Genomic DNA, 27,754 nt, shown 5'->3' with positions numbered 1-27,754 from the left:
AGTAGTAGTTTCCACGAAAATCTGAGAAACAACAAAATTTCAGCGCATTTCTTACATAACTTTTGGAAAATGTCTCCACCCAGGAAGTCGAATTTGCACTTAAAATTGAGCAAAAACAAACTAGAAACTTACAGAGCAAAGACGGTATAGACCCCAATGATTCTGGAAGTTTTATCATGTAATACAGCATGTAATACCAAAGTTCTTCAAAAAACTGTTTCCAATAAATAAACAAAAACAATCAACCGTTGTAACACCCCCTTCCCCCCATGTACTTCGAATCCTTTCTACTCCTGCTCACTAATTGATGTGCTATCATTACATAAAAAAATAATAAGCGTCATAAAAGCAATGTTACTTTCATGACGCTAGATTTTAATTGAATAGAGGACGAAAATGTGACAAAGACGCAGCGTGAAAATATTCAGATAATATTTGTAAACCTATGACGAGCACCTGAAAAAAAATTTATGAGCAATTTTTCTGTCATAACTTTGACATGGTGGGGTGCAACACAAATGTTTCATCTAAGCTAAACATAAAATAGTTCAAAACAAGAATAAAAGAGATACAGTAAATTAGTTGAAAATTTTTATTTGCCATTGGAAACAGTTTTCAAATTATCATTAGCTGAAAAATGTTTTGCTTATCCTCTATACCGAATTTGCTCTAATTTATCCAATTTATAAAGTTTAGTAAGAATTGTTGCTGCCTATCGCAGAAATACCATTCTTGTATATCAATATTTCAAATGGTTTTCGATTAGGAAAAGTAGTAGTAGTTTCCACGAAAATCTGAGAAACAACAAAATTTCAGCGCATTTCTTACATAACTTTTGGAAAATGTCTCCACCCAGGAAGTCGAATTTGCACTTAAAATTGAGCAAAAACAATCTAGAAACTTACAGAGCAAAGACGGTATAGACCCCAATGATTCTGGAAGTTTTATCATGTAATATAGCATGTAATACCAAAGTTCTTGAGTATTTTGTAAAAATTATAAATTAGTTTTTTTTATTATTGTTACTAATGAAACATAAACGTTCAGAGGATCCATTTTCTATCAGAGGATCCATTTTCTGAAATTTGTTGTTTTCATAACAGTTTTTGGTTTTAACACAAAGAGGTTTATCTCAGAGGTGTACATAAATTCAACTTTCATAGTTTCGCTTCTCTTCTATATAAAAATAGTCAACTACTGTCGAGCTAAGCGGAACGCTCTCAAACGACTGACGGGGCTTGATTCTGTTAAAGTTGACATCACAATCACAAAAAGATACAACAGATTTTTAATCTGTCCCTAGAGGTGAGAGTGATATGAGAGTTCTTCTGAGAAAGATACTTGCGTGAGATGCCTAGTGACGACAGATGAGCTGTCCTTACTTGAAGAATTTAATGTCTCATTTCGAAGGCTGGCTTTTAATAGGCGTCTAGGCATCGTTGGATCAATTTAATATTTTCAAATTCCGCACTAGTTTGGAAATGAGTAGGCCCTCTATGTGAAAATTAAATCGCCACTAAAACAAACACACACACATTAACTTAGGATAAGTTGCAAGGCTTGGTATGCCCTTGCTTTAGTAAGGCTTACAGGAACGTTAAATTATCCCCCCACCAGTGTCAGTAGACAAACACATTAGTCAAAAGTTAACCAAACAGGTTAGGATTCTTTCTATCGCGCTTGTAAAAGAAATAGGCAACCGGACAAAAATCACAATTGCCTGCAGTTGTAAAAATTTCACTGATTAGTCAAAAGGTTTAAGTCTATACAACTTCTTTTTAGTGAAGCATAACCGCTGTATCAAACGTCACTGATTATTGATAGCGATGAACAGAACCATAGCAACTAAACATTAAACAAAAAGCATTAGCTAAGCACAATAAGCAGCAGCCTCTTTTAAAATAATAGGTTTAACATAACAACATCAAGAATAGGACTGTTACCAGGAAACATAGTACAAAGAATCATCAACAGCAAAGAACAGCCTCAAGCAGCAATTTCAGCTGGAAGCGATAGAGTGGAACGCAGTAAAAGACCTCTTCGAAGAACAAATTAATAGTAACGAAGTTCTAAGCATACTTCGTGAATCTTTGTAACTCTTAAGATCTCAGAAAGAGCAGTTAGGCAGAAGTTGTAGTGATTTCTTGAAGCGACGGCTTACAAGTGAAGACGACAACACTTGCTAATGAATCAGCCAAACGAAACATAACCATCATGAAATGCAAACAGAGAGCAAAAGCACACAGAACTGATGCAAGTTACAATGAATTTGCTTTCAAGACATCAGCAGCGCCTTCCACCAAATCTATTGAGAAAACAGTACCCTTTACGCAATAGAGCAATGAAACATGAGCAATGCAAGTCGCAACAATCAGAAAACTAACAACGCTGATTCCTCCTACTCAGAAGACCCTGATAATTCTCAACCCGTTCTGTGCATCGAAGAGAGAGGAAGGAAAATGGAATTTCTTACAGGGGCACTGAGAACAGATGAAGTCTTAACATCCAGGTACTTTTCACAGTAATAGCCTAGTCTGTCCGACCATGAGCCATAGGTACACACCACAAAACAATCAACAACCAGTGAACAATTTTACTGGACCTGATGGAAACTATAACAGCGGCTATAACGACAACCTTTACAATGACTTCCCGAGTTTCCCAATTTCTACACCAGACTGGACGCAACACCAAACACTGATGTTAGAGAACACAATGAGTTTGCCTCAGTTATATATTGATAATTTCACTTATTATCCTTTGAAATGGCACCAGTGGTTCAGCTTCTTCAAAACAACCATTCACACTAACAGTGGCATCTCAGATGCTCAAAAATGGCCTACTTCCAAAACTCTGTAACGCATAAAGCAAAAGACTCCACAAGTGAACACTCCTACAATGGGGACTACTGCCATGAAGCTATCGCTGAACTAGCCAGAAAATATGGCAAATCACAGCAGATTGGCGCTGCTTACCTGGATCAATTAAAGAAGCGGCCGAAACCCCGATTAGACGAACCAAACTTTTTCGTGAGCTTCTCATCTTTCTTGAGTAGACTTGTACAAACGTTCCGGCTTCACAACTTCGAGGCTCATTTCAAGTCTTCAACGTCATGAGAATGGCCAGAGGCAAACTGAACGCCACCATGATAATCAGAGGGAATCAACACACAAGAAGCCAAGCAACCTTACCGTACCCACTTTGCTGATTGGATTGACTCCTACGCAGAAGTGTACGAGGACATCTCCCCTTAACGGAACCAGAGAACCAGAGCTAACAATTGTTCTAGAAGGTCGCCAATGGATGTGTCATGAAAACTCTTCTCAAAAAACCACAACCTTGCCCGATGTCCCGAATACCTGGAAAAGTCAGAGTAGGACCAACAGGGTTGTGTGAGGAGGTTCAATCTCTGCCTCAACTGTCTAAGAGCTCACCAAAAAGGTCTCTGCCAATCAAAAACAAGGTGCCTCGTGGACAGATGCGATGGCTTCCATCTTTCAACACTCCATAGGAGAGATGCAAGTTAGCAGCAACAAAATGCACAACCAACTGGGCACTGGAATCAAATCTCAGAAAACAAAACCTTCAGAAATCAAACAAAACAAAACCAGTGAAACTATGGACGTAAATTTAAAAATGAAAACCAAAGCAAAAGAGTTCCAACTTAAACCAACAGGATTGAAACATGAACAGAGAAGGTGGATCTTACAGCAGCACTTCAAAGAGGGGCAACCAGAAGAGAAATCGTTTTCACCCTCAGCCGATGAACACAGAAGACAATAACAACAGACAGCAGAATAAAAATCCAACAGCGCACTGTAGCCCAACAGCAGACAACGACTCCGTAACAAGAGATCTCTGCCTCGAAACCTACGCACCGCTGAACAGTAGCAGTGACAACACACAAATAACAAAGAGGGTTGCCGATGCACTTCAAGTCCAACAGCACAAAGATATAACCCTACCACTAACTTCTCTTCATAGTTAAAACTCAGCACAGCAGGTGTCATGATCGTAATATGAGCTTTGCACAGCAGTTGTCCTGTGATCAGAACCCTTGTGTACGCAGCAGCAATGAAGAAGTTTCGGATGCCAAAAGTTCAAAGTGAATTGTTGAATGAAAGCATTCAGCAGAGACAATTCTCACTTCCAAAAGATAAGATTTCCAACAATCACGAACAACTGGATAGGAATACTGATTTGAGCAGATGCATTCACAGCAACGGTTCCCAGACAATTCACAACGGGACCCACTGGAACCTCATACGGAGTCAACACTCCGCTTGGTTGGACACTGAAAGGGTCCATTCCTCAGAGGTACACACAGAAGAGGGTCGGAAATTCAAACAGCACAAGCATAGCACTTTTCAATCATATCAAGAGACGACAAAACGATCCAGATGGAGATCTTCTTCAGTTCTATTGGACAATTGAAAGAGTGAAATTCAATCAGTGTTCTTCAAAAGGACAGTCTTCAGATGACAAAGAAGCTGTGTCCATCCTCAATGATACCATAAAACACGTTGGTTACAGATACCAGATTGAACTTTCATATAAGAAAGACATCATGCTCCTTAACACCTACTTCATGTCCAAAGTTCAGTGGCACGCTCTGCAGCAGAGGTTGGAGAGGGACTTAAAGAAATAATCAAAAAAGTTGTGGATAAAAACAACATCACAACTGCAGACCCCAGTTGCAGGCACTTTGTCTGGTAACTTCCCCGTTACCCAGTGATCAAGAAACAGAATACAGACAAAATCCGCAGAGTCACAAACGCAGCTTCCAAATATAAAGGAATCTCACACAATGATGAACTTCTGAAAGGGGGCGTAGACGTCAATCATGCAGCAGTTCAACATGGATGGTTTCATGCGGACCTACCCTTCTAAAAAGCAGGCTCGTAGAAGTGCAGAGAAGATCAAAACTGTTCTGCAGACAAGAGGGTTCAATCTGACAACATTCCTGACCAACAAACCAACCACATTAGAAAGCCTACCTGAAGAAGACAAAGCAGAAATTAAAACCCAAAGACTCCTTGGTCAAACGTGGGACCCAAAGACCGACGAGTTGATGATCGCAAAACCGACGATTCTCTACACAGGACAACATCTGACTCAAGGAAAGGTGCTATCAATGGCAGCTTCTCTATTCAATCCAGTTGGATTAATTTCCACCCTTTTCCATCAGAATTAGTTGCATTCTTCAACAAATCATTAAAGCGGAAAGAAACTGGGAACAACCAGTGTCAGAATGCTACCAGGAGGAACTACAAGAGTGGATGGAGGAGTTCAACAGCATGACTTCAATCCAAGTTCCTAGATGTTTGATTCCCAACACCAGTGGAACCCATCAACTTCACACGTTCACTAATGCCTCATTGCGTGCAATTGCTGCCATTGTATATGTGAGGACAACAAACGCTGATGAATCTTATCTTCCACATACCAATACCTGATCAGAAAAACAAAAGAGGCACCAATCAAGCAGCTGAGCATTCCGAAACTGGAATTTGAATTGGCAACACTTGGAGCAGAGCTAGCTGGTTTCTTCGAGGGCGAGATGATAACGACCACAAGTTCAAACAACGTGGTCGTTATCAAGAGAGCATCGCTACACTTTGATGGATCCAATCCAAGCTGAGACAGAAGACGTACATTTCCAACAGATTGACCACAATTCGCGAGAAATCCAACCCGGATAATTGGAGATACATCCCAGGAAAGATAATCCTGCTGACCACGGCACAAGAGACCTCACCCCATCAGACAAACCAAAGCTGTTTACATTTTTCCTTGTTTGTTTTTATTACCGGCAGTATAAACGATCCAATTTCCTTTATTATTTATCCCCCCACACCCGCATTTTTCTCGCCCATATACATTTTTGTCCTCCAAAGCCCTTTCATTTCCCGATTTCCATTCATCCGACCTGTCTTCATTGAATTTCTTTAAATTTCTCGAATTAGTTGAGGAAGTCAGAAGTGGTTGAAAATCATTTTCAATATAATTCATAGTGAGGGATTTCCCGTTTTTAACCATTATTTGTGTGCCAATGGCGCGAAAAATGACATATAAATAGAGCTTTATTTGCAACCATCTTTGCGACTTTCAGAGAAACAAATATTAATGAAAAAATGTGGTATGCAATACTTAGGCCAATGAGCATAAACAACAGGTTCAAACAGAAAATGTAGACATAACCAAATAAGGTGGAGCAAATTCCTTTCAAACAACTGAAGAGTGGTTGGCTTAGTCAAAAGCTAGCTGCGGCTTAAATAAGGGGGTGTTGAGCATGAGGGAGAGAGGATTGAGAATGTGTGCGGTTACGTTTGGATTTAGGTGAATTGTGGGATTGGTGGGGGGTTAAGGGGGAGCCTTGAGGTAATGGATTTTTGTCTCTTATACTGCTTCATTGAATTGCCTACTTGGAGACCAGTGGGCCGTAGGGCTCTGGGAGAACCTAATGCTCTCCGGGTTAACTGCTCATCAGAAGTAAAAATGGTCAAGCAACAAAAAGGCATAAAAAAGACTGCAGGATTAATATAAGGGCTACGAACTTTGTTTCAGAGCAACAATTAACCACGTCAATTTTGAAGTTTTTAAAGTTCTAACGTCTTCAAAATTGTGTTGCTGCTTTTCAGTTTTTTCGGACAAATCAAAACAATTCAAGTTGTTTGTTGTCCCTAAGCTTGTTGTAGAATTAAATGTAACTATCATATGTCAAAATAACAACACCTATTTGTGTAAAAAATGTATAATTATGAATTTTTTGATTAAAAAAAGCAATTAAAAACTGAGTTTTCCAATTGTAGACAAGCATAGAGGCAGTACCAGATCAAGTAGCATCCAATTGTCAAGAAAAACCGCAATTGTAGGCTGTCGAAAAGGAAAAACACAAAAAAATGAATAATATTAATTCACACAAATTTAACGAACCAAAAAATTTCCACTCATACATACTAACCCAGCTGCTTCTTTATAAAAATACCTTCGATTTTTTATTCGTATCAAACAAATTTAAAGAAAAAATGCTTATTCTACAATTCGCTGGTGGGGTTTTTGCTTCATAGAAATACGGCATCTTTTTACTGGGAGCCTCACAAAAGACTATTGAGAACAGTATTGGATGAAACCCCCAAAGTTCACCATTTTTGTCTTCACCACTGTCGAGATTTCTAACGTTAACACCCTAGTATTCAATTATGAAAAAGCAACCAAACTCAAAACTTTTGGATCCTTTGGAGAATCACACGAATGATCTTCAACCGCAACTGTTATCTGAAAACTACATAAAAATCTTGAAAACACAACTCGTTTATTTAGTGAGAACATTTAGAATCAAATTTTGCAATGGAAACTCAAAACAAAACTCTCGAATTAACTAGAATATTAAAACGAGAAATTGGCTTAAAAAACTATCACAAACCTCGTTAAATTAGAAGTTTTATGAGAAAATGAGTAACACAGAGAATGTTTAGGGGAATACAAATAAAGATTGAAGCCTAACAATTACTTTTGCAAGCATTGTAAAGACAAAAACATATTGTATTGTGACAAAAAAGCATTATGATACCTCAAACAAAAGATCGACAAAAATGCAGATCAATCATTGTTGCGATTGATTTTGTACATCAATCTCAGCACAACAGCCATTCAAACTCAATTTCTTAATTCTATTTAAACTCGAGCTAATTTTACCATATTGTTATTCTCCGCGGTAGAAGTCTTTCTTGGTTCTTACTTTTCAAAGTTCTTAGGATTATTCGATAGAGTCAACGGGGACACAGATTCAACAAAAAACTAGAAATTTGTTGTGAAGACCCTGGGGTATACACTCGGTATGATCCTAGCTCTGACTTAATTAGGATTGAGCTGTGTTAATTTTGCATCTTTAGTTTATAGGTCAAATATTTTCTCTGTGTTAAGCTAAGTAATAATCTAATTTAGCATCGCTACATTCGGAAACATCGATAGTTCTACAGAAAGCTATCGGAAATACGTTAAGTTACGGTTTCCTTGTTGTTGACCATGGGAAGATTTGTTGTATTTGACTTCAAATGAGCGTTTCTAAGAATTTTGATTGCTGTAGACTGAAACATTTAAATCACTCTGAAGGTAGGGCTGCCTAATTGGAGAAGGTTAGCAGGTGTTGCTAACCCATTTAGTATGAATGGGCAAAACCAAGTAGACAATTAACAAGCTCTGCAGTAACAGGGCTAGAAAAATCGCATCGAGTTGCCACATATCTGTTGAATATAAGACCCTGCCTCTAATCTGAACCTTATGTCTAGCGGAAGTGCTTGGTAAAACTCTCTCTCTCTCTCTCTCTCTCTCTCTCTCTCTCTCTCCCTCTTAAAAAATAATAGATTTGTGAAGTAAAACTTCTCAATTTCTGTTAGTTTTTGGATTTTCAAGGTTTTATATCCGTTTTGATTTGAAAAGGGAAGTCGCCGATTCCAGATTTTCAAATTCTACATTAACAACCAGTATGAGATTTTCCTATTGTTAAAGTCAGAATCGTAAAATTAGTTAAATCAGGACAACTTTGAGAAAAAAAGCAACCACGCAATTACGGCAAACATCTCGAACAATAGATCCGGTACTCCGAGATCATTTCATTAGCCAACAATTGTTGATGAGCGTCAGAAAAAATTCTTTTCCTAATTGTCTAAACAACTACGCTTTAGAAGTGCACTTCAACCAAAGTAACAGTTGTGCAATTGCAGGGACACTCAGCCCCAACTATTGAGATTGTCTTGAACGCCGTCAATAACAGAATTGGGGAAGTTGCAGATCTCAGAATTGCAAAAATGGCGTTCGAGAACCTGCAGAGAAATAGAATGAGAGCATACAGGAGTTTTTGACACGATTAAGAAGTTAGGGTGAAGCGGCAAATGCACAATCGAATCCAGTTGGAAGACAAAAGGCCAACAAAGCTGCATTCATTGACTGATGGTTGAGAGTGAAATCAGGTATACACTCATAAAACAAGATCGTGACATCTTTGACGCCCTAACTCAAAGATCAATAGCTTAGAGTCTATTCTCTAGGTCGAGAACTCACGTTACTAACCTGCCAGAAAAACTGGAAATGTACGCTGAGCTTTAAAAGAGGACAAGGAACATGGACGAAAACCTGAAAAACAAGATCTTTTTATTAATTTAGAAATTGGCGTTAGCTAAACCATAGACGAGTAAAAGAGGTGTATTAACAAACTCCTGGAGCAAAAACAACGCCAGGCGCGGACATTGGAGCGACTACTGGACACCCAGAACCAATTTTTAACCAAATTTCTGCCATTTCATTTGATTTAGAGGATACTTGCCAGATTAGAGCGAAACAACTCTGTCAGTGCTATCATTGTCAGAACTGGAGGCACATTGTCAATAAATGTCCGAATAAAAATGGAATTAGCAAAAAAAAACAACTCTTCCACAGACAACCAACCTGTTGTCACAAAGATTCTCCAAGAAGAGCAAAGGCGAACAAGCTTCAAGAGTACAAGCGTGCAGAAATCGAAAAGAATCTCGGTTTATGTTAACAAAAAATTAAACGGCAAAGTCAACCGTGCATTGTTGGTTACAAGAAGCAACGTCAATATCATATCAGAACAAGCATATTAATTATAATCAGCTCCAATGCTACTAATGGACCTCAGCGATACTGTACTATTGGCAACAAACAACCCATACCGGATCCTTGGTACGTAAACGGGAACCTTTGGCGTTGGACCTAGGATTGACAGAAATACTGTCAGTACCATACCCTGATGTTCTGCTAATTCTTAGAAGAACGAATGAATCTAGTTCTTCCGATGAACTTGAAACCTGTCAGCTGGTAGAGTTGATAACCAGCTAAAAGAATAGATTTGGAATTCCGGTCACTGTTACTGAAATTCGGGATGTCTTTGGGCTACACGACAAAAAATGGCAGCTACCACATGTGCGTGGACGACAGAAAAGTTATCGGGGTTACGTTAAATATACGTTCCAGCTTCCGCAGATAGGTAAAGTTCAAGGGCATAATGTCCTGGAGTTTGGACCTTACCTTTGGATACTGGCAGGTTCCTCTTTCCAAAGCAGCTATTCTAAAAACAGCTTTCGTGAAACCACATGCAGGTCATTTAGCAGGTCAGAGTAGTAAGATATGCAACGATGGGTTTCATTCTTAGCAAGGTTTTAAACAAAAATCATTTTATAAAGCCATGGGCCTTTTAGCCAGAAAACTTATACAAAGGCAGTTAGCATAGCTAGAAACAGTTTGGTCAGAAAAACCTCTGAGTTGAAACAATACACCAATTTTCTCACTCAGAAATTGGGTTAATTCGGATCCCCATAGTTTTCCAAAATATCTCCAAAAATGAGAATTAAGAAATTTTTCGAAACCAAACGTACAGATTCTTCTACCACTACACTATCACCAAATCACCTTTTGCACACACTACAAAGGAAACATCACAGTTTGGAATCATTCCTGTTGTTGACTATGAATGCCCGACAAAAATTCAAAATAATTTAAAATAAAACCAGGGACTGAAGAATTGACTGATGAAAATCTAATCACACATTGCTGACATCTTTATCAACAATCGATCCAAGATTGAAAATTGACAACTGTTTTCAATGATCTGAGAATGCAAGTAGAACCTCAGAAACTGAAAAATAATTGAATCTCAGGTCATTGGTCTTATTAAATACACTGTGTATTTTTATGAGAAACTGACAGTAGGGCGGTAAATTACTGCTTCTTGGGTCTTGTTATGTATTTTACCTTAGTGGTTGAACAACCGTTTTTTCTTACTTTGACTTCCGGGAAAAATAAACCACTTTCTCTCTTAACTTCGAAGGAAGGGAAACCTTGTACAATATTCTCTCGATGGATGTTTTGGTGTTTTGTTTTTAACTTTGCAAAATTTTGTCTCTTAGGTAATCAGGCCAACTGTTTATGCGATTGCTTTTGTAGTTGTATACTGCAGTCTGAATTTGAAGTTAGTTTAATTTTTTTACTTTGTTTGAGTAAAAACCTTAACAATAATTCGGCATCTCAAGTGAAACTGACTTTGCTCAGGAAATCTGAATGGTTATTCTTTGGGGACAAACAGCGCATAAAAAATTGCATAGGTAAACTGCAGATTAGCAAATATGCAGTTTTTAAAATGAATATGAGCAAACGTAATATCCAGATGTTTGCGATCACAAAAAAATTGAAAGGGCCTGGAATGGGCGAACATGGAAAAAACAGCCGCCACAAAGCTAACTTTTCCTAAAAAGACCAGCGCATAATTTCAAACAAAACCATCTAACGTTGGGAAAATTGCTCTCAAACAACCGGCGCGAGGTCGGCGCGTCAGTACCTAGCAACGGTTCAATTTCTATGACTTCTTGTCACGATAGCATACAAGACTTCTTGACACGATTAAGAAAATAGGGCGAAGCGGCAAATGCACAATCGAATCCCGCTGGAAGACAAGAGGCCAACAAAGCTGCATTCATTGACGGATTGGTTGAGAGTGAAATCGGGTATAAACTCTTAAAAGATCGTGAAAGCCCTGACCCTTCAACTCAAAGACCAATAGCTTAGAGACTATCTCCTATGTCGAGAACTCACGCTACTCACCTGCCAGAAGAATTGGAAGTGTACGCTGGGCTTAAGGAGACGACAAGGAACATGGAAGAAAATCTGTAAAGCAAGATCTTTTTACTAATATCTAAACCATGGACCATTAAACGAGGTGTAATAACAAACTCCTGGAGCAAAAAAGCGCCATGCTCGGACCTTGGAGCAACTACTAGACATCCAGAACCAATTAATAACCGAATTTCTGCCATTTCGATGGATTCAGAGGATACCTGCCAGAATAGAGCCAACAACTCTGTCAGCGCGATCTTTATCAGAACTGAGGGCAAATCGCCAATAAATATCCGAATACGAATAGAATTAGCAAAAAAATTCTTCCACAGACAACCAACCTATTGTCAAAAGATTCTCCAAGAAGAGCAAACGCCAACAAGCTTCAAGAGTACACGCGTGGAGGAATCGAAAAGAATCGCTGGCCCAACGGTTTATGTTAACGAAAAATTGAACGGCAAAGTCAACCGTCCATTGTTAGGTACAGGAAGCAACGTCAATATCCTATCAGAACAAGCATATTAATTATAATCAGCTCCAATGCTACTAAAGGACTCAGTGATACTGTACTATTGGCAGCAGACAACCCATAAGGATTCCAAACCAAGCATTTAAATTCTTCTACCACTACACTATCACCAAATCACCCTTTGCACACACTACAAAGGAAACATCACAGTTTGGAATCAATCCTGTTGTTGACTATGAATGCCCGACAAAATTTCAAAATAGTTTACAATAAAACCAGGGATGTTAATGGTCACTGAAAAATTGACTGATGAAAATCTAATCACACATTGCTGACATCTTTATCTACAATCGATCCAAGATTGAAAATTGACAACTGTTATCAATGATCTGAGAATGCAAGTAGAACCTCAGAATCTGAAAAATAATTCACTCTCAGATCATTGGTCTTATTAAATACACTGTGTATTTAATGAGAAACTGACAGTAGGGCGGTAAATTACTGCTTCTTGGGTCTTGTTTATGTATATTAGTGGTTGAACAACTCTTTTATCTTACTTTGACTTCGGGAAAAAAATCACTTTCTCTCTTAAGAACTAATTTCGAAGGAAGAGAAACCTTGTACGAGATTCTCTCAATGGATATTTTGGTGTTTTGTTTTTAACTTTGCAAAATTTTGTCTCTTACGTAATCAGGCCAGCTGTTTATGTGATTGCTTTTGTAATTGTATACTGCAGTCCGAATTTGAAGTTAGTTTAGTCTTTTGACTTTGTTTGAGTAAGTACCTTAACAATAATTCGGCATCCCAAGTGAAACCGACTTTGCTCAGGAAATGAGCAATGAACAATGATTTCACAAAAGATGCTCAAAATATTCAAAAATTTAAAAACTAACAAATTTTACAAAATTTTGCTAAAATTCGCGATATTAATATCGTCAGAATCATTTCAGTGTTTCAAGAGACTATCTAGTATCACTACTTTAAGTCTTAAATAGCTTCATTGGCTCAAAACGAACCATAAACTTCAAACGTGCTAATAATTTTCCAAAAATTTGAAAAAAAATTAAAGTTGGTAAAAAAAATTGCTAAAATGGAATGACTAAATAATATTGACAACCAATCCATTAACTCTAGAAACTATGAGAACGCTTATCATCAAACCTTGGGGCGGGTCCCAAGGTCCCTGTTCCCCAAAAAAATTTTGAAAAACAATTCAAAAACATTCAAAATTGAAAAAATTGCAAATATATTTTTTAAAAACGTCTTAAATTCAAGATATTGAGATCTCGAAAAACATTACATTACATCTAGAAACTGTGCAGTGACCTATTATCGAACACTAGAGGAAGTTGTTTAGCTCTTGAGGCTCCAGAAATGACAATAATCTTCAAAAAATGAAGGAAACTGCAAACTTTAAACAAAAAATAGCTAAAATTTGTGAACCCTAGAAGAGGTTTCTTGACATCTAGGGCCAAAAAGCTCAAAAATTATCAAAGATTTTCAAAATGCTTGCAGAAAATTGTGAAAACTAGTACAAATTTGCGTGTTTTTGTTTGAATTACTATAATATTTTGCATTAAAATGGTCATAAAAATTTTTTATGTCATCCAAAAAGACCTTTATCAAATTTCACCAGCCTCAATTAGAGTCCAGCCTAACAAAAAATGCGAAACAAATGACAAATAAAGACGAATAATTGTAACATTTTGGGCGCGAAAACTTCTTAAATTACGGTCGTCCCAGTAGCTTCACCACACTAAGCACTCGATTGACTTTTAAACACGGCTAAGGGCCTAATTGAAACCTAATGCCCACTGGGCGCTACCTGTTTATCCCGGTTTTAAGGACAAAAAGTCAATGGGTCAGACGAAAAAATGGTCAGGCAAAAAATCGCATTAAAAAAGACCAACAGGACTAATATGATTGCTAAACTTCGTTTGAGAGCAATTAATAATCCCTTGCGTTTCTCGCTCTCTCGGAACAATGTATGATTAAAAATAATTGAATTTATTCACGGAATCGAACAACATAATCACCTCAATAAATAGAAACAAATTCCGTAAAAAGGACAGGAATTTGTTTCTATTTATTGATATGATTAATTGTTCGATTCAGTGATTAAATTCAATTATTTTTAGTCATACATTGAAAAACCACTCTGAAACTTATCTCTGCTTCTGACGTTTCTTCAGCAGATTAATCTGAACTTCTATTTTTAAGCCGAGCATTTGGCCTCTTATATCTTGTCAAAAGTGAAGTGTTTGATTTATAAAAAGCATCACCATTATTCAAGTTCGAATTATAAAAAACACCAGGACACTATAATAATAGTCGCCAATATCGTTACGGTTGACATTTTCAATTTATGATTTTCATGGAATTACAAAAACTTTGTTTTCAAACAGCTATGGTTCAAAATGTATTTTTTAAACTCATTTTGAGAACAAAGTTGGATTCAGCGGTAACTTTGTATTTGAAAGATTTCTCATTCTGAGTAGAAATCATATGAGGTGATGATCAGATCATCATAAATTTTTTAGAATCCATCCTACGAGGTTTTCAGCGCTAAAATTTGTTCTTAAGATCTTAAGACGATTAAAAAACTTTATCTTATCTTGAGTTGAAAATCTCTTCCTATCAGATCTTACGGGATAAAACTTTGGAATCACTGGGGTAATATAGCTGCATTGAAACTGCGCATTTATCGATGCGAAAAGAAAGAACACATCGGCAGTTTGCTGGAACATAGCTCATTAATCTCCGGACTGTGTCCAGAATTCTCTTCCAAGTACACGATCATCGGATACCATAACTCCTTCGAGGGTGCAAATTGTCGCGGGTTGTTATTTCTTAGACTTTGATTCAAAGCTATTGCGTGGTAATTCCACCATAGTCTCGTTGTTACGTAATAAGCAGCTAACACGTCTATTGTGTAATGACCGCGTGATATAATTAGGAATACTGCTGCTGAGAAGGAAGCAACGGTCGATAGCTTTCGAAGAACATAGCATGCCTTAGGAGTGTAGTCTTGAATAACAAGATATTCAAGGGTAATCGTGATTGTATGTCCACTGAAGAAATAGTTGCCACAATACCCTTCTACAACACAAGATGCTGTAAAGAAATGAAAACACAGACTCATCCCCCCCCCCCCCATTAGGTACTCTGAACCTCGCGCGTTAGGATCTATAATCGATATTTGTACAACATTCCGAGAGAGTAGTGTTAACTTATATTAATAGCTAATAGCCCCATTACAATGGTCATGGGATCACAAGCTATTGTCCTCGCAAAAGCAGCTCCCGTTTCTAAGGCTCAGTGGAAATCAGTACTGATTCAGAACAATTTCAGGTATTTTTCAAGTTTTAGTACTGATTCAGAAGGATTTCAGAACCAACTCTGACGTGATTTCTGAGTTTCTGATTCAGAAGATAATTCAGAATAAATGTAAGAGTTTTGAGGGGAATTGGCTAAAAATTCCCCCGATTACCCCCCCCCCCCCAATCTTACGTCTTTTTGGGTGTAAAAATTGGAAACGGGACTGGGTACCCTAGTCAAATTGGGACGGTTATAGGGTGGAAAACACAGACTTTTTTGGATGCTTTAACCAAAAAAGATGAAACGCTTATCTGGTAAGGGTCTTGTAAGTGTCTTACAAGATAACCGTTGCAATCTTGCGTCTTAGCAGATAACCGTTATTTGCAAGACTCTTACAAGATCTTAGCAGATAACCGTTTTTCGCAAGAATCTTGCAAGATCTTAGCAGATAACCGTCCCAGTTCGTCTAGGGTATAGTTAGTGTACTTACTAGAGTTGCTGAGGAGAGATATGCCAGCTGAGAAGAATATCTTGAGGAAGTTGTCAATGTGTTGTGCGTAGGAGGAAGAGTGTTCACATTCCATGTCTCCTCCTGGGAAACTGAGAGTCGTACAGAACAGACACACGGCTCTCAACAAGTAAACAGTCCCAAAGTTGAAGAAGAAACGGCGGAAAACTGAAAACGATAAACATGTTAATAAACGGACCAGTTTTGAGAACACTAAACAAAAAGGCTAAAATATTTGTATGAAATCTTTTGTATGCTTAGTTCCAAATCGTCGGTATCTTTGCTATGATTGCGACCGTCGTTTCAAATGTAGTAAAAAGTCCCTGTGGCGAGACCGGATGGTTAAACTGTTCAGAACTTGCAAGTCGAGTGGTTAACTTATTGTAAGATTCTTGCGAGTTCGTTCCGGTCGAGCTTAATTATGTTTTTTTTTTCAATTTATTATTCTACCATTTACTGTAGAAAGAGCGTATGAATTAGTCGCTCAGTTTGTATAACGTTACCAACTAACGTCGGGCGAATTGCTCTCAAACGATCAGGGATCAGTTGGCTTCTGTAGTAGCCAGATTGGGCTTAGGGATGTATTAGGAGGGGGGGGGGGGGGGGTACGAAAAACATTAATTCAAAGACAAGGCAGAGGTAGGAAAACACGTGCTTACTTTTGAGTGCATTTTTATGCATTGATGCCATGACGAGTGTGAGAGCACCCTGGACTATGAGAATGACCTCTGCAGCAGATAGAGCCCAGTACTGTGGGGAGGTCACTTCAAATACAAGGTCACGCAAAGGCGCATCCGTGAGTCGCATACGGTCATTTGCAAAGGCCACCTGAACAAAAATAGTTTTCAACTCAAAAATTCACGATTTTTAAATTCTCTTATTAAAGTTTCTGATGAATTCTTTTCTAGGAGGGCTTGCTTGTAAGTCCCATAAGGTTGCACAAGCGAAATTGTAAAAAAAAATACTGGAAGGAGTTCAAATGTCAAAATTCACGCCCAAAACAATCGAAAAAACTCAAATTAAATTTAGCTACAAGAAAAGAACGCCTGCTTCGTTTCACTTTATTAGACATATTATACAATATGTTTGATTGTTGTTTGTGATATGTATGTGAATGTGTGTTGTGTGTGCGTGCGTGTGTGTGTCTGTGTTTTTTTCCGTGTATCTCTCTCTCTCTCTCTCTCTCTTTCTCTCTCTCTCTCTGTGTGTGTGTGTGTGTGTGTGTGTGTGTGTGTGTGTGTGTGTTTGTTTGTTTGTTTCCGTGTGTGTGTTTGTGTGCGTGTGTTTGTGTGTGTGTTTGTTTGTGACTGTGTGTGTGTTTGTGTGTGTGTGTTTGTTTGTTTGTGTGTGTGTGTGTTTGTGTGTGTGTGTTTGTGTGTGTGTTTGTTTGTTTGTTTGTGTGTGTGTGTGTGTGTGTGTGTGTGTGTGTGTGTGTGTGGTTGTGTGTGTGTGTGTGTGTTTGTGTGTGTGTTTGTTTGTGACTGTGTGTGTGTTTGTGTGTGTGCGTGTGTGTGTGTTTGTTTGTGTGTGTGTGTGTGTGTGTGTTTGTGTGTGTGTGTGTGTGTTTGTGTGTGTGTTTGTTTGTTTGTTTGTTTGTGTGTGTGTGTGGTTGTGTGTGTGTGTGTTTGTGTGTGTGTGTGTGCTGGTTTGTGTGTGTGTGTTTGTGTGTGTGTGTGTGTGTTTGTGTTTGTTTGTGTGTGTGTGTTTGTGTGTGTGTTTGTTTGTTTGTGTGTGTGTGTGTGTGTGTGGTTGTGTGTGTGTTTGTTTGTGTGTGTGTGTGTTTGTGTGTGTGTGTGGTTGTGTGTGTGTGTGTGTGTGTCTGCGCGTGTTTCCGTGTATGTGAAGGGACCATACAGTGGTACTAGACTGCTTGCTGGTACCCATTAGGTTGTCAGTCATTGTTAACCTTTTAGCCTTGTTGGTCTTGGAAAAAAAGTTGTAAGATTTCACGGTTTTTTGCTCTAAATCACCAAAACTGTTAAATAAATATTTCTTCCTTTCACTCCTTTTTTGCAACCCATTCAGTCAGCGTGCGTTACCTTATTGCTGTTTTAGCTTGTTTATGATGTATGATTTACGGCTTGCAAGATTGACGGTTATCTGGTAAGAGTCTTCTAAGGGCCCTTACAAGATGACGCATAATCATACAAGAGGCTTGCAAGATCTTAGCAGATAACCGTCCCAATTTGACTAGGGTTGGCAATTTAAAAAAGTATGAATGGAATCCATCAACTTGCCACTGCTGAGTATTATCCCACCTTTTCTTTTTGGCTAGACCTTTAGTTTAAGCGATTAATGGTGTCATAATTCTTCCTAAAAACTTAGCATGCGTTGGCTCAAATGCACATGAAAATTTAAACTTTCACTAAATGAAAATTGCCGGGTGCTAACTTGGTTTTTGACCAATAGTCTAGCAGTTTGCAATTGAGCAATTGAATCGAACGTGATGTTATCATAGGTCGAGTTCGACACCCATAGAGTTAAAAAAGATTTTGGATCTTCTTTTTCCGTTTGTGCCCCCAGTACGTGATGCACCCACCCCCCCCCCCCCCCCCCGACTTACAGAGCACGTGTTATTACATAGTAAATCAATATGTAAACTATTGCAAGGGTGCGTCGGGGGAGGTGTAAATAATATGCACGTACTAATCTGGGGGGCACAAACGGAAAAGATCCAAAATTTTGTTGTTAAACTCACAAATTCATTACAAATATATTCAAAATACTCACAGAGTAAGCACAAACGGTTCCACAACTGATAAAGTAGACAAATGAGACGAGAAGCCTCACATTCTCAGATCTCTCGATTGATTGCTGATGGGGGTGCAGGATTGACCCCCCTGCACCAGTCACTCCCCCAAGTGATCCTCCCGTTCCACCTCCTCCTACTACTCCGCTTATTTTGCCCACTTTGGAGTGTTCCTTGTCGTCTAATATTAATACTTCGTCCATCTATTGCGTCTTTTCACAACTTCACACGTGAATAAATTTTGATTCACCAATTAAAAACTTTATACTTTCTTTCGCATGTACGAATTGATTGGTGTATCGGGCAAAGTTTTTGAGATGAGGCGAAGCAGAGTTGAAACTAAACCAGACACTAATCAATGAGACATTTAAAAGTAGTGATTTTTGACATCTCAAACGTTTGTTCTCTTAACTTAAATGTACAGCATTTTTAAGGTTAAAGAACCCAGGGTACGATTTCATCGGTCACTAAAACTTTGTTTTAAAGAAGTGAAAGTACAATTTTCTGTCTTAAACTTAGTACCATATAGCACTAAATCAAATATTCATTTTAAACACTCACGTGCACATTTTAAAATGCCGAAAGTCGGCAGTGCCAGAAGTTAATGTATGTCTAATCTATACTTAATGGCAAAAGTTATCATCCCTTAGTTTTACGAAGTAAAACCAACTCAAAATCAGTTTGTGCAAAGAATTTACATCATTGATCTCCTACACTAGTCCGCTCGTCCGCCTATGCAATTCAGATAAACCACAACGTTCACTTACAAGAGATCACAATGTAAAGTTGACAAACTTAATCCAAGTTTCAGAGTAAAACAGAAATTATCACAAGATTTGATACGTTTTCAGCTTTGATCAACTATGGCTAAGCTTGCACTTGTCGTAAACATTAGCGAGAAAAAAAACCGTGAATTGATTGTAATCTTGGGACAATTTTTTTACTGTGAAACTTGGATGGAATGCGTTAGCTTTACAATGGGATTTCTCGTAAGTGAACGTTGTTCTATCTGAATTTTATATGCAGACGAGATGACTAATATAGGGTATCAGTGCTGTAAATAATACTTTTTGAAAATTGATTTTAATTTGGAGAAATATTGCCTCGAAAAATTAATTTTTACTTCGTGAAAATGGGGGTGCTAATGAAAATGGGGGTGCCGTTTAGAATAGTTAAATTATTTATTTCGTCGCTTTATACCAATTTGAAGTTCTGCAAAAAAATTATATCTCATCAGATTTCCTTAGTAATGAAATTATTGTTTTTAAACGGCGGCAGGTTTGGAAAAGAACGCAATCATAGCATTAACTGCTTTTAGACACAAGAGATTCCAATCGTCGATGAAAAAACGATACGCAAACCAAACATTTCTTGAGGTTAAAAACTGAACATTCCGAATTTTGCGAAACCGAACATACCGAAACTAACGTTCCACACCTAGCTTACTGATGATTTCTCACTTCATTTTTGTTCGGTCTTCTGAACTAGGGCTTGTACAAACAGTATCCCTACTTTCACTTGTATGAAATGCTGCCCAGAAGCTAGTTTGATGTTTTCATATTATGAGACTTAAAATTTGGACCCAATTCGAGCCGCATGCTCGAATTGGGACAAAGCAGAGGGTCATTTAGTTTGCGGGATTTCAACATGTGTCATGAAATTAAAGTGCCTAGCTCATTTCTCAGTTTTAACGCTAAACTGAGTTGAACGCGAAATTGATCAATTTAAACAGAGTTCAAATGTTGCTTTCAGATCTTTAGAACCTGTTCAATTTGATATATATATATATATATATATATATATATATATATATATATGTCTGTGTGTGTGTATCAAGTTGAAACGATTTGAATTTGATCAACAGGTATCGGTGTTTATGTGTATACCTTCCGTAGGTAGCCAAGCAGTTTAACTCTTAAAATTGGTTAATAAGCATTTACTTTTTTTTCTGGACGAGTGTACTTGACCGTCAACGCTTGCTAATGAACTTTTAAAAAAGTGAAAGTTCAATTCTGTGTCCTAAACTTAGTGCCATATAGCACTAAATCAAGCTTTCATTTTAAACATTTACGTGAACATTTTAAAATGCCGAAAGTCGGCAGTGCCAGAAGTTAATGTATGTCTAATCTATACTTAACGGCAAAAGTTATCATCCCTTAGTTTTACGAAGTAAAACCAACTCAAAATCAGTTTGTGCAAAGAATTTACATCATTGATCTCCTACACTAGTCCGCTCGTCCGCCTATGCAATTCAGATAAACCACAACGTTCACTTACAAGAGATCACAATGTAAAGTTGACAAACTTAATCCAAGTTTCAGAGTAAAACAGAAATTATCATAAGATTTGATACGTTTTCAGGTTTGATCAACTATGGCTAAGCTTGCACTTGTCGTAAACATTAGCGAGAAAAAAAACCGTGAATTGACTGTGATCTTGGGGCAATTTTTTTTACTGTGAAACTTGGATGGAATGCGTTAGCTTTACAATGGGATTTCTGGCAAGTGAACGTTGTGTTCTATCTGAATTTCATATGCAGACGAGAGGACTAATATAGGGGATCAGTGCTGTAAATATACTTTTTCAAAATTGTTTATTTTTTTTCGTGAAAATAGGGGGTGCTAACGAAGTTGTGCCGTTCAGAATAGTTAAATTTTTTATTTCGTCGCTTTATACCAATTTGAAGTTCTGCAAAAAAATTATATCTCATCAGATTTCCTTAGTAATGAAATTATTGTTTTTAAACGGCGGCAGGTTTGGAAAAGAACGCAATCATAGCATTAACTGCTTTTAGACACAAGAGATTCCAATCGTCGATGAAAAAACGATACGCAAACCAAACATTTCTTGAGGTTAAAAACTGAACATTCCGAATTTTGCGAAACCAAACATACCGAAACTAACGTTCCACACCTAGCTTACTGATGATTTCTTACTTCATTTTTGTTCGGTCTTCTGAACTAGGGCTTGTACAAACAGTATCCCTACTTTCACTTGTATGAAATGCTGCCCAGAAGCTAGTTTGATGTTTTCATATTATGAGACTTAAAATTTGGACCCAATTCGAGCCGCATGCTCGAATTGGGACAAAGCAGAGGGTCATTTAGTTTGCGGGATTTCAACATGTGTCATGAAATTAAAGTGCCTAGCTCATTTCTCAGTTTTAACGCTAAACTGAGTTGAACGCGAAATTGATCAATTTAAACAGAGTTCAAATGTTGCTTTCAGATTTTTAGAATCTGTTCAACTTTTAAAATTGGTTATTAAGCATTTACTTTTTTTCTGAACGAGTGTATTTGACCGTCAACGCGTGCTAATGAACCCTTTCAAACATTCTTACAAAGTTAGGACCCGGGCCGAGGTGTCAACGCTAAAAAACGCAAAATTATGTAAGATTGGCGTTGAATGCGTAGAATTTATGTAAGATCTACGCTTGAGCGTAAATCTTACATAAATTCTACGCATTCAACGCTAATCTTACATAATTTTGCGTTGAATTTTGGCGTAGATCTTACATATTTAGCGTTGAATTTTAGCGTAGATCTTACATATTTAGAGTTGAATTTAGCGTAAATCTTACATAAATTCAACGCATTCAACGCTAACCTTACATAGTTTTGCGTTGAATTTTGGCGTAGATCTTACATATTTAGCGTTGAAATTTAGCGTAGATCTTACATATTTAGCGTTGAATTTAGCGTAGATCTTACATAAACTCAACGCATTCAACGCTAATCTTACATAATTTTGCGTTGAATTTTGGCGTAGATCTTACATATTTAGCGTTGAATTTTAGCGTAGATCTTACATATTTAGAGTTGAATTTAGCGTAAATCTTACATAAATTCAACGCATTCAACGCTAATCTTACATAATTTTGCGTTGAATTTTGGCGTAGATCTTACATATTTAGCGTTAAATTTTAGCGTAGATCTTACATATTTAGAGTTGAATTTAGCGTAAATCTTACATAAATTCAACGCATTCAACGCTAATCTTACATAATTTTGCGTTGAATTTTGGCGTAGATCTTACATATTTAGCGTTGAATTTTAGCGTAGATCTTACATATTTAGCGTTGAATTTAGCATAGATCTTACATAAATTCAACGCATTCAACGCTAACCTTACATAGTTTTGCGTTGAATTTTGGCGTAGATCTTACATATTTAGCGTTGAAATTTAGCGTAGATCTTACATATTTAGCGTTGAATTTAGCGTAGATCTTACATAAACTCAACGCATTCAACGCTAATCTTACATAATTTTGCGTTGAATTTTGGCGTAGATCTTACATATTTAGCGTTGAATTTTAGCGTAGATCTTACAGATTTAGCGTTGAATTTTAGCGTAGATCTTACATATTTAGCGTTGAATTTAGCGTAGATCTTACATAAATTCAACGCATTCAACGCTAACCTTACATAGTTTTGCGTTGAATTTTGGCGTAGATCTTACATATTTAGCGTTGAAATATAGCGTAGATCTTACATATTTAGCGTTGAATTTAGCGTAGATCTTACATAAACTCAACGCATTCAACGCTAATCTTACATAATTTTGCGTTGAATTTTGGCGTAGATCTTACATATTTAGCGTTGAATTTTAGCGTAGATCTTACATATTTAGCGTTGAATTTAGCGTAGATCTTGCATAAATTCAACGCATTCAACGCTAATCTTACAAAATTTTGCGTTGAATTTTGGCGTAGATCTTACATATTTAGCGTTGAAATTTAGCGTAGATCTTACATATTTAGCGTTGAATTTAGCGTAGATCTTACATAAACTCAACGCTTTCAACGCTAATCTTACATAATTTTGCGTTGAATTTTGGCGCAGATCTTACATATTTAGCGTTGAATTTAGCGTAGATCTTACATAATTTCAACGCATTCAACGCTAATCTTACATAATTTTGCGTTGAATTTTGGCGTAGATCTTACATATTTAGCGTTTAGTTTTAGCGTAGATCTTACGTATTTTGCGTTGGAGTGTGGGGGTAGGGGGTGTTGTTGGGGGGAAGGGAGGGGAGGGCGGAGGGGGATTGGTTTAATTTTTAGGTGGCTAGAGATCATAAAAGTCGGTTGTTCATTGCAAAAAAATTGAGACCATTTTACGATTTCAAATTTTTCAAGTTCTTTTTCAAAAAGTTAATTTTTTAACTGTTTCAACCCTATACTGCACAGGTGAGAAAAATCACTTTTTAATGCTCTTTTATAGTGAAAAATCCGTTTCAGACCATTTTACAATTTCAAAACTTTCAAGTTTTTTTTCGAAAAATTAATTTTTTCACTATTTCGAACCCTATACTCCAAATGTGAGTAACAAGAAGTCAGAAAAAATCTTTTTTAGTGCTCTTTTATAGTTTTTTTTCCGAAAAAAATTAATTTTTTTTTACTGTTTCGACCCCTTTACTTCACAATTGAGAAAAACGAAGTCAGCAAAAAATAACCATTTGCTCTCTTACGGTGCAAAAACCATTTCAGACCATTTTAGGATTTCAAATTTTTTTCAAAACATAAAAAAAAAATTTAAATATTTCCTAGTACATCTCACATGATAAATGCGTTGAATACGTTGAAATTATGTAAGATCTCGGCTAAATTCAACGAAAAATATGTAAGATCTAGGGTAAATTCAACGAAATATATGCAAGTTCTACGCCAAATTCAATGCAAAATATGTAAGGTCTACGCTAAAATCAACGCGAAATATGTAAGATCTACGCTAAATTCAACGCAAAATATGTAAGATCTACGCTTTATAAGGATTGCGGCTCTTAAGGAAACCAAGGTACGATGGCGCAAAGGTAGAAGAGGCGACAAGTAAACAGGAGGTCAGTGGTTCGAGTCCCATACCAAGAGTTCTACGCGTTGATTTTTTGTAAGATCAACGCTAAATTCAACGCAAAAATATGTAAGATCTACGCTAAATTCAACGCTAAATATGTAAGATCTACGCTAAATTCAACGCTAAATATGTAAGATCAGCGGCAACTAGCGTTGACAAGTTGGAAATTTCACCGCCATTTCTTACATAATTTTGCGCTGAATGCGTTGAATTTTTGTCTTTAAATTCAACGCATTCAACGCAAAATTATGTAAGAAAATTGCGGTGAATTTTCCGACTTGTCAACGCTAGTTGCCGTTGATCTTACTTAATTTTGGCCAAATTCCTCGGCCCGGGGACCTTTTCTTGTTGTACCCCCACGCCCAGTTAAGTGGGTGCATATTATATGCACCCACCCAACCCCCCCCACCCTAAGAGCACGTGCCATATTTTGCACAATGATTTAATGTGTAAGGGCACGTGCTTTTTAACGTGCTGGGGGTACATTACGTGCTGAGGAGCACAAAGGGAAAAAATCCCCAACTTCTTGTAAAAGCTTGCAATAAAATTTTGTAGAAAGACAAAAAACTTATAACTTATTCTTCGCACCCAAAATTGTTCACTTTTTTGTGGTTTTTGGTTTGTTTTACTTTAAAACGTCTTTTACATAATTATACATTCTTCTGTGATTTTATGGAAAAGGCTTCACTTTAACATCATTTTTCGTATGAGTTCCAGGAAAAAAATAGAATTAGATAAGACAATGACACTCTCCTTTTAAAAAGTTTTATCGTGTAATTGACTTTATTTATTGCTCTCGAACGATGTTTTTATGCAACATTTTGGCGTGACCTATTTTGCGCTTTTGTTCTTGATTAATCTGACTTCTCAGGTGACTTTTTAAAGCTTCAATTCTTCATTTTGGGTGACTTCAATTGCTTTTTCTCTGACAAGAAATTTGTTGCTAATATAAAAAGATTGTTAACGGTGGATTGTAGACTAGTGGTTAAGATGGCTGACTGCTCTATTGGAGGTCAATGGTTCAACCCCTATCAGCTCCAAGTTTTGTACCCAAAACATTTCTAAGCAACATCCCTAAATTAAATTGCTCTCAGCCTGTCGGTCGAGAGCAGTTCATGCGACGTTGGTCGGTCTATGTTTTTTATTGTCTTCTTTCGCCAAAACTCATTTTTTAACTTTGGTTTCAATTGTTATAAGCCTAGGGGAGTTGTCGTTTCTTGAGGCCACTCCGATCAGAAGTGGGATTTTAATATTGCCAAATCATCTTTGATTTTGATAGACCGAGTTCAGATCTCCTGGACTAAGTTACGTCTGATCAGACAGAATTTGAGACACTCATCGGGGAATCTGAAAAACCTCACAAAAGTCTGGACCACAAAAACAATTACCACATCTTATCGTTCTAACGTGTTACAACAATTTATAAACAATTTATCTCAACACTTAAGATTCCTAACAAAAGGAAATTATTACACAATTCAAACAAGAAATTGCAATCAAATTTAAATTTAAGGAGTTTGCTCTACTAGACGGGACATAGCCGTTATTTTTGATACATCATTCTTTTAATATATTTTTAATTTTTAAAAACAATTTAATGTATCTAATTTAGCGCATAACTCAAAGTAACATGTACTCTCACTGAGAAAAAACGCCACTCAAAACAAAATATTTCTACATGGCAAACAGCTTCGACCTGGATAACTTCATTCGTTTCTTTTGTTTTTGTATTTTAAGCGACACATGATCTTCATGAAATAAAATATTTCAAAAATCATTATAACTTGCAATTCTGCTCATAGATAAAATTGAGATAGAAGTTTGCCAGTTTCCTAGGAAAGCCGTAAATTATGTTGAACACGTGACATCTGTTCGATTTGATTTGTTCGAATTGATCACCTACTTTGCATCTCATCGATTTGGCCAAAACATTATTATTTATCTTCCAGACCTTTATGATCAAGTTGGATATACTTTAGGTTCGCCTCATTTTTTTTTACAAAAATGAGTACCAAAACAGGCGCTTGATTTCCTATTTAGACTCTCTCCGAAAGTAAATAAAACAGTTTCTGAAAACTTTAGTCATTGTAATTCTATCAATTTTGAGTAGGTTTTAAAAAAAATAATAACTGATATCGGAATGTTGATGAATATGTTCTTCATAGCTAGGCAGTTTACCATGAAAAATTGGTAATTGAACGTTTACAAATGTGAATGAGTGTATTTGAATGTGAATTACATGAAGAAACCATAGCCGACTAAACGTCGGAAGAATTGCTCTCGAACGACTAGTGGGAGCTCTAATCAATTGCAGCCTGCTTCAGTCGGGGGGGGGGGGGGGGGGGGGGAGGGGGAGCCTAAATGGGACTAAAAAGTTCAATAGTGGGCTTCAAATAACCATATTAGAGGTTAACATATACCATTATTAATATTTAAAGTAAAAAATGGCACCAGTTTCGGCGCACGTTTCATTTGACTTTTAGTTGCCGCCAATTGAATTCAGCTGCATGAAATTGTGATTGAGAGAGAATTTTAGATCACGCAAAACGCAAAAAGTCAAGGGCGTAAAAGTCACTCAAAAAGTCGAATTTGTCATGCGAAAATTTTGCATAAAAAAAGACACACACGTTTACAATAATTGCTATGAACTTCGTTCAAGAGCGATTAAAAAGATAGGAAGATTAAAAACGATGTTTTAAATACGATTTACCAATTAATAAGGTTGAATTTCAAGATATCGAATGAACCACATCTTTTTAAAATTTGAAGTGTGAAAAGACTAGGCAAGATGAGACAACTGCAATCAACAATTGAAAAAGAAACGTCGACTAGAGAACGTTTAATCTGCAGTTCTTTTCTCTCTGTCAAGGTTTCAGACTCTTCTCAGCAACTAATCACGTTTCATCTGAAAAACAAACAATTTTAAATATTAAAATTGATGTGAAACAGGCAGTGTATTTAAAACTTTAATATAATACACAGAAAAAATTCAAACGAAAGCTTAATCGTAATAAACGAACATGCCATTAAGTTGTGAGAACAAAATCAGATGCAACTTTTAAAAGAAAAACATAGTTTCTACCGCTTTGTAAGTGACTGGTTAAACTCATTGTCTTTTTTGAGAGCTGAACAATTAAGGCTTCTGCCGTGCTGTTTCAGGACTTCTATCACTTTTTTTCAGTAATTCGTCAATAGATTTCATTGCACGTCTGATGTGCGCAAATAAGTTT

General features: G+C 37.0%; 1 protein-coding gene across 5 annotated transcripts in view; it reads right to left on the bottom strand.

Annotated features, from left to right (window-relative positions):
- Positions 1-14,762: 14,762 nt before the first annotated feature.
- Positions 14,763-27,754, bottom strand: part of LOC142351498 (phosphatidylcholine:ceramide cholinephosphotransferase 2-like) — a 51,333-nt gene continuing 38,341 nt past the window's right edge. For 3 of the 5 annotated variants that reach the window (XM_075403548.1, XM_075403546.1, XM_075403550.1), the window contains 5 exons: positions 27,305-27,429; positions 18,654-18,875; positions 16,583-16,751; positions 15,906-16,091; positions 14,763-15,196 (listed from right to left, as the gene is read on the bottom strand). In XM_075403548.1, coding sequence (XP_075259663.1) covers positions 14,799-15,196; positions 15,906-16,091; positions 16,583-16,751; positions 18,654-18,875 — 975 coding nt within the window. In that variant the 5' untranslated portion in view covers positions 27,305-27,429 and the 3' untranslated portion in view covers positions 14,763-14,798. Of the gene's footprint in view, positions 15,197-15,905; positions 16,092-16,582; positions 16,752-18,653; positions 19,012-27,304; positions 27,430-27,754 lie in introns of all 5 variants that reach the window. The other 2 variants (XM_075403547.1, XM_075403551.1) reach the window with 2 other exon arrangements.

The sequence above is a fragment of the Convolutriloba macropyga genome, chromosome 13, assembly GCF_964194025.1.
Source record: "Convolutriloba macropyga chromosome 13, txConMacr16.3, whole genome shotgun sequence".
Taxonomy (NCBI): Eukaryota; Metazoa; Xenacoelomorpha; order Acoela; family Convolutidae; genus Convolutriloba; species Convolutriloba macropyga.
This window is presented reverse-complemented; position numbering and strand designations above follow the sequence as displayed.